Source organism: Sinocyclocheilus grahami, unplaced genomic scaffold (assembly GCF_001515645.1).
Source record: "Sinocyclocheilus grahami isolate Dianchi unplaced genomic scaffold, SAMN03320097.WGS_v1.1 scaffold347.1, whole genome shotgun sequence".
NCBI lineage: Eukaryota > Metazoa > Chordata > Actinopteri > Cypriniformes > Cyprinidae > Sinocyclocheilus > Sinocyclocheilus grahami.
This window is the reverse complement of record NW_015505526.1, coordinates 289273-297610: the sequence shown is the minus strand read 5'-3', so window position 1 is coordinate 297610 and position 8338 is coordinate 289273. Positions and strand designations below refer to the sequence as shown.

General features: G+C 35.2%; 1 protein-coding gene across 1 annotated transcript; it reads left to right on the top strand.

Moving 5' to 3' along the window:
* Positions 1–3675: 3675 nt before the first annotated feature.
* Positions 3676–6759, top strand: pax1b (paired box 1b). Its single transcript, XM_016229067.1, has 3 exons — positions 3676–3727; positions 5087–5692; positions 6614–6759. Exons 1-3 carry the CDS (start codon positions 3676–3678, stop codon positions 6757–6759), a joined length of 804 nt encoding a protein of 267 aa, XP_016084553.1.
* The last annotated feature ends 1579 nt before the right edge of the window (positions 6760–8338 follow it).

Genomic DNA, 8338 nt, shown 5'->3' with positions numbered 1-8338 from the left:
TCACCCTCATGTCGTTCCAAACCTGTATGAGTTGCTTTCTTTGCATTTGTATTTTTTTTTTCCTACTATGGAAGTCAATGGCAACCACCAACTGTTTGATTACCAGCAATCTTCAAAATATCTTCTTTTGTGTTCAACATAAGAAAGCAACTCATACAGGTTTGGAACGACATGAGGGTGAGTAAATGATGACAGAATTTTCATTTTTGAGTGAACTATCCCTTTAAACAGCTGAAATAGCTGGATGCAATATTTTTATAAACCTTTCTTTGAATGCGCACTGGTTTTATATTTATTTGAACTGATTGATCGTAGGTATAATTGAGCTTATGCACCTCAGTTTAAGAGTGAAAAAGCATTATTTGTGGATCATTTTGGCAACGTTCACTCAGAAACTGAGGTGCATACGCTCAGATCACTGAGACACATCAGTTCAAAAACAAAAAACAAACCTATAGCCTACTAATTGAAAGAAAACAAGTTGACAAAAAGATTGCATGTAATATTTAGCAGACAGCATAACAGGAAATATATAAGCAGTTTTTGTAGGCACGGGAACACCACAAATGTAAAATGCCAAAAAGGGGCCAAATACCTTTGGTGTTTTAATGGGATAATATTGGCTAGCATTTTCTGGAAAAATAAAATCCATTGCGGGTCAAAATGACAGGAACATAACATGGGGTAAAAAAAAAACGTGTGCATTCGTGTGCATGCGCGTTTCATGTAACGTTATCTTGGGTAAGAGCGCTATCTAGTGACTGAATATAATGATAGCAGAACTTCTCTAGGACTGCTTCAGTGGGATTGGGAATTCACTGTTGGTTACACAGTTTTCTAAAGAACTAGAAGAACATAAACTGTTCTTCTATGATCTCAGACTGTAAATGTAAAATCATTTTAGATTGTATGTTTAAACTATATGCAGTAGGCCTATGTACTTTTTTCTATTTGTATTTTGTATTTTCATTATGTTATGCTATTTTAATTATTTTATGTGCTGCTGGTTATGTTCTGATAAAATTGTCTAGATAGTTATCTGTTCTGCTTTGCTAGCATCAAGACACTATTAAACAATGCAGTGATAATATCTGTGTTAGTCAACTGCATGCAAGTGAAGTACATGTGACTTGAATTTTTCTAACCCATCATAATTCTAGTCCTCTTTGCGTTTCGAAATGTAATTTCTAGTTTTTGTCGTTTAAGTGATCAGAATATGTTAGTGCATGGTTTCTGAAGAATTGACCACATTTAGGGTTTCTTACAGTAGCGTACAGTTACATTCCAAGAAGGTTTTTTTGTCTGTTTTATGGAATGCAATATTTTTTCTCCCTCTTTCGGTGCAGTCTGGTATGTACAACCGACTAACGGGTTAAATAAAGGCCTCTAAAAAAGGCCTCTAAAAACCTGATATGAAAACTCTGATATGCTTCTGAAAAAGGTATCAACATTTGTAGTTACATTAATATTCCTAAAGTATCTGTATTAAAACGTTGCAAAGCGGGCATACAGTATAGTGTAAAAAAAACTAGGCCTAAAAATAATAATAATGAAGAAAACAAATAGTTAGGGCCAGTAGGGTAAGGGTGATAATAACACAAAGACTTCAGAAAACCTGTTTGTACGTTTCCTTATTCCTTTTTTCTTTTTATTTCAACAAAAAGGAGGAAACAAAACCTGGGCGTGGGCTGGCTCCCCCTGACCTATACAAATTGAAATTGAAAGGAAAAAAGGGGTTGAAGAATAAATATGTATAGGCCTAGGTAAAATAAAGTAAAAAAAAAAAAAAGTTATAGTTTAGTATAGTATAATAATGATAAAATAATTACAAATAATGTGCTGTCATGACAAATCAAGTTTTATTAAACCACCACCTACTGGTCTGAAGAATTGACCACATTTAGGGTTTCTTACAGTAGCGTACAGTTACATTCCAAGAAGGTTTTTTTGTCTGTTTTATGGAATGCAATATTTTTTCTCCCTCTTTCGGTGCAGTCTGGTATGTACAACCGACTAACGGGTTAAATAAAGGCCTCTAAAAAAGGCCTCTAAAAACCTGATATGAAAACTCTGATATGCTTCTGAAAAAGGTATCAACATTTGTAGTTACATTAATATTCCTAAAGTATCTGTATTAAAACGTTGCAAAGCGGGCATACAGTATAGTGTAAAAAAAACTAGGCCTAAAAATAATAATAATGAAGAAAACAAATAGTTAGGGCCAGTAGGGTAAGGGTGATAATAACACAAAGACTTCAGAAAACCTGTTTGTACGTTTCCTTATTCCTTTTTTCTTTTTATTTCAACAAAAAGGAGGAAACAAAACCTGGGCGTGGGCTGGCTCCCCCTGACCTATACAAATTGAAATTGAAAGGAAAAAAGGGGTTGAAGAATAAATATGTATAGGCCTAGGTAAAATAAAGTAAAAAAAAAAAAAGTTATAGTTTAGTATAGTATAATAATGATAAAATAATTACAAATAATGTGCTGTCATGACAAATCAAGTTTTATTAACACACCACCTACTGGATAACAAACTTTTTTGTACATTTCCTTAAGTTGTTGTGTTTCCTTGTTGATCAATTAATCAAAATCAATAAATCAAATAAATTAAATAAATAAATCCCTCTGACCTAGATATTTAAATTGGCCTTTATATAGAGCATGTTTTGTTCCTGAAGTGGTTCAACTTTTACATTTCTAATCAATAAAATATAATTTACAGTAGGATGCCAATTAGTTTATTATTTTGTGCGAAAGGCAAACAAAAACACCCAATAGAACTACGTGTAATTAAGTATATACGTAGTAGGCTACATGGTGTTTTGGAGCCTTGTAATTCCTAAATTCACCAAAAGATGACGGTGCTGTCATACTTTTTTCTCGAATTTGAGCCAAAATTCCCACTGCGTTTGTGACAGTTCATGTATAGTCACTTTTAGTGTAAATAACATTTATAACATCTTCGTTTCCATCCATTACATTAATAACAATATTTGTAATGTGCATTTAGTTTTATTGTTTAGCTATTTGTTTTTCAGAGTTTCTAACTTTCGTATATGTTCAAAGCACTCACTTTTAAAATCACTTTTAAAATGCTTAAGCAACTAAAACGTTTAAACATTTTCTAATTTTAGTGGGTCTACAAACCTTTTAGTGCGCCTGCTTGTAAAAGGGAAATATAATTCAACTTGGAAGCATGATTATATTTTATTTAATTACATTTTAATGAAATATAAAATCGAATTTATTCCGTGTAAATTTTAAATAGAAGTTTTAATTTAAAAATGTAAATGTTTATCCACATAGAATATCATTTTGTTTTATAGAATTATTCTAGATGATATTTTATGCAATTTATAATATATTATATTTTATATAATAACACTGTGTACTTTTACAATATTATACTGTTACAAATTGCAGTTTCACATTGACATCGCGTTGTCTGCATTTTTTAACACATCGCTTTATTTACATTAGGCTCCAGTTAAGTAAAGTGTAGACAACAGTAAAATATAAAAGATCATGCATTATACAGGCTTATTAGAGATCAATTCCCACTTGCATTTCAATTAATTTGAGTATATTAACATAGCATACTTTCAGAAAAGTTTTCGTATGAAGGCACCCCTAAAATGGCAGGAAAGTACATTTTGATGCCGCATATCCGTGATGGGGCAGATCCTGAGCTCCAGAGGATCGGGGAGGAGTCACGAGCTGTCTAGTTTGATTGATGCTTGTGACGCGTCAAATTGAGCGCACGAGCCAGTCTGCTGGACGGACGGACTTTCTGAAGTGGATCAAAGATTACTGTAAAACGCTGCTCAGTCCTAAACTCAGACACTTCAGCCGTAAAAAAAGAAGGAGAGGGCAGTCCTTAACGGGAGACACGGGGAGACCCCTCCAGCGCTGCACGAGACTTACAGCAGCACAGTTAAAGGTTAAAGGAGCACAACCACTGTAGGGAAATATCACGATGCAAATGGGTAAGTTCCTCTTGATCTGTTATAGCTATAGTCAGAGTGACGCCTCTCAGACAGGAATAAAAAATAAAATGATAATAAAAATAGGAAGTTATTTTAAAAATAAATAATAATAATAATAATAATAATAATACACTCGATGGTTCCATAAAGAATCTTTAACATCTATGGAATCTTTACGTTCCACAAAAGGTTCTTAATAGTGGGGGGGGAAAGGGTTCTTTAGACTTTTAAAAATGTTCTTCACACTAAGGGGAAATGGTTCTTTTAAGAACTGTTCACTTAAAAGTTATTTGGGGAAACAATAATGCTTCTTTGGTATCGTTGCGAGAACCCCCTTTTTGGTTTATTTTTAAGAGAGTACGATGCACCTACACCGTTCAAATTATGTATTTTGTGTAAATATTATGTGTCTTTGGATGCTAATATGGCACAAATCATAGTCTATGAACTTTTTAGGCATCTAAATATAGGCTACATCAGATTAAAGTCGATTACTTTACAACCATGCGCTTTTACTCTTAAAAAATAAATACTGATGTTTTTAAGATCTACAATTTTTGTCTGAATCTTGCATTAGCTAGTCCCTATTTTTGTTCCCCATTTTCCAATTGATATATTTTTAATGAAGAACCGCCAGAAAACCCCTTGAATTTCAAAGAAACCATTCAGTAAAATTGTTCATAATAATACAGATATTTATAAGATTCTTTGTTCAATCATGGAACTTTCGTTTTTTGTGTTTTTTATTATTTTGAGCGATAATTTAATTTACATAACAGCCGCAATGGTGCAAGAAAACTGCTACTAAAATGATGGTAGGCTATAACTACACTCTTAAAAATAAAGGTGGTAAACAATGGTTCTATGAGGAACCTTAAAAATCCATGCAACCTTTCAAATACAGAAAAGGTTCTTTACATTTTTTAAATGTTCTTCAAAATGTTTCTTTTAGGAACTGTTCACTGAAAGGTTCTTGGGGAACCAAAATGGTTCTTCTATGGCATCATTGCAAACACACCCTTTTGGGACCTTTATTTTTAAGAGTGTGCACTGTATTAGTTAGAATATGTTGAATATACCGTTTTTGGTTCTTGCAGATCAGACGTACGGGGAGGTCAATCAGCTCGGCGGGGTGTTTGTAAACGGCCGGCCTCTTCCTAACGCGATCCGGATCCGGATCGTCGAACTGGCGCAGCTCGGAATCAGGCCTTGCGACATAAGCCGACAGCTCCGGGTCTCTCATGGCTGTGTGAGCAAAATTCTGGCCAGGTACAACGACACCGGCTCCATTTTACCCGGTGCTATCGGTGGGAGTAAACCCCGGGTCACGACGCCAAACGTGGTGAAGAGCATACGGGATTACAAACAGGGCGATCCTGGAATATTCGCTTGGGAAATACGCGACAGACTGCTGGCCGACGCAGTGTGTGACAAATATAACGTTCCCTCTGTGAGCTCCATCAGTCGCATTTTGAGAAACAAGATTGGGAACCTGTCTCAGCCGAGTCAGTACGACAGCAAACCCTCTCCGCCGCAGATCTCCTATAATCCCGTGTATCCGTATTCATACCCGAACGCCATGTCCCCGACCGGCTCCAAACTGGGCAGTCCTCCGGCTGTGTCTGTCAGCCTGTCCCGGGCCTGGCCCTCCGTTCACACCGTCAGCAACATATTAGGAATACGGGCTTTCATGGACCCCGCAGGTAATCACACCTTCTGTATTATCGATAGGCCTTCAAGATCCTGGTGTAGCCGCTTACACTCTTAAAAATAAAGCTTCTTTGTTGGCATCAATGGTTCCACAAAGAACCTTTACCATCCATGGAACCTTTTCATTCCACAAAACGAATGAAAAAAATGGTTCTTTTAAGAACCGTTCATTGAAAGGTTCTTTGGGGAGCCAAAACTGGTTCTTCTTATTTGACATCGCTGTGAAACCCCCCTTTTGGGAACTTTATTTTTAAGAGTGCAGTGCTGGGTTTATGCGATTAAGGGGAATATTAAAAAGCATTAATTTATCAGCTATTGTATTTTTAATGTCTTGCCAGTTTGTCATCCAAAGCAAAAGTTCCAATATTGGCGAAATATTGTATGACAGCGAGTTTGCATAGAAATTGAGAATGGGTGAGGTCTTTGGGGAATCTTTTATGTATCTGAAATATTAGTGTTGCGTTGCTTCTGCACTCTTGATGTGTTCCTTTTTGGAGATTAAAAAAATGATTGATGTTGGTTCTTCGGATCAGTGTTTAAAGCATGATTGCAGAGAATAAAAAGAAAATGTTTTCTTATGGCATCAGGCATCACTGTGAGATTTCTGCTGAGCAGAATGTGAGGCCCATTTGAAATTAATTTGGTTTAATAAACTAAAAACACAATCGCTCTCACAATAGTCTGATAATGCATTTGTCGTGTTTCTATTTCTAAATGTGGCCAGTGTTGTTTGCATAAGAAGCCCGTATCATTTTCAGACTGAGCCAATTTGAAGTTCAGTTCTTTAGGATTTACTCCAAGGTTAGACTGCATCTTGAAATCATAATCAATTATTATTTTATTTGTTGTTGTTTTTGCTAACGTGCAGCAGCTGCAACTATTTAAACGGGTTTTATTTTTATACATTTTTACAGCTATTGCCGGAACAGAGAGTTACCAGCCGAAAATGGAGGACTGGACGGGCGTTAACAGACATTCATTTCCTTCCGTTCACGGAGTCAACGGCATCGACAAACCTCCAGTAGAAAGCGACATTAAGTACACCCAGGTGAACTTTTAATTTAGGCCTATCGGTTCATTTATTTTAGCATGTGCATAATTTACGCGGACATGTTTAATTTCCAATTTTGATCACAATATAAACAAACGTTCTTAAAAGTAAAAGTTCCGTGGGTGTTTTCTCAGAAGAACCATTCTTGGTTCCACAAAGAATCTTTCAGAACCATTTTTTTAGTAACATCTTAAGAACCCTTTTCCACTGTAAAGAACGTTTTGTGCATTAAAAAAGGTTCGATGGATGTTAAAAGAGGTGTGACTTCGCTGTTCTCATTGATTTAGAACGATTATTAAAGCTAGGCCTACATAGTATCATTAGTATCGCCCTTGGTGTGAATGGCCTTTAGTTCAAGTTGTTCCAAATATATATAGGCTACCGTCTTTCTAAACACACACACAAAACGATATTTTCAAGAATGTGAGTAACCCATCTGATTGGTCACCATTGACTTTCAAAGTATTTTTTTCCACACTATGGAATTCAACGGGGACCAGCAACTGTTTAGTTACCCATATTTTTCAAAATAACTTCCTTTATGTTCAGCAGAAGGCAGAAACTCATACGGGTTTGGAACTATATGAGGGTGAGTAAATGATGACAGAATTAAAATGTTTTGGGTGAACTCTCCCTTTAATTGCCTGGATTCATAATTAAAAGCATATTTGAACATTTGTTAAAGGGAAGTCTTGGCCAGGTGAGATGTAGAATCACCTTATATTAACCTAATGCTTCCACAATTATTTTTAGTCTATAAAGCTAATTTTTTAATCAAACCAACAAACACAGACTCAAATACGAAAGAATCAGAAACCATCCATATGTTTTATTGTAGATTTAAACACACCTATTTGTAGATCTAAGCATAGGCCTATGTAGATATTTACACAGAGATATCAAATCAAACCAGGCACACCCTGAAAACAACTATCCTGGGAAAAAGTTGGTCATTACAACTCTGGGCAAACTTTTTTTGTACCATCCTGCTCTTGTTTAGCAGAATGTGCATATATGTTCTCATCTGAGTGAACTATTGGTCCTTATCTGTCCCGTCTAGAGCTTCTTCTTTCTTACTTATTCAAAGCTTACCTCTTGTGTTAGCTCAGGCATGTCCGGCAGGTAATGTGAGATGTAACATGGTCCAGTTGCAAACATCTCTATCTGAATGAGTGGAGCCTTTAAGGAGCTCTCAGTAATGGCTCAGCTCAATGAACCAAAGGGTTTTACAATCATGTGACAAATGAGCAAAAATGCCAGATAAGTTATATTGAGTTCCAATATGTTTTAGAAACTGCTTGGAATATTCTGGACTGTTTCTGTATACGGCCCCACAGTCAAGGTTGCAATAAAGCTTTTTGATCGAAAAAATCTGGAATGTTTTCATTTAGAGATGCAAATAAACTTTGTTTTAGGGTTTTGAGATAAAAAAAAATATGAAAAAAAGTTATGCCAAAAATATATATAATTAATATATAAAAACTTATATATATATTTTTATAATTTTCAATAATAAAAAACCTTTTTAGTTGATATATAAACATTATTGGTAATAATATAATTAATTCTATAATTCTATAATTCTGAA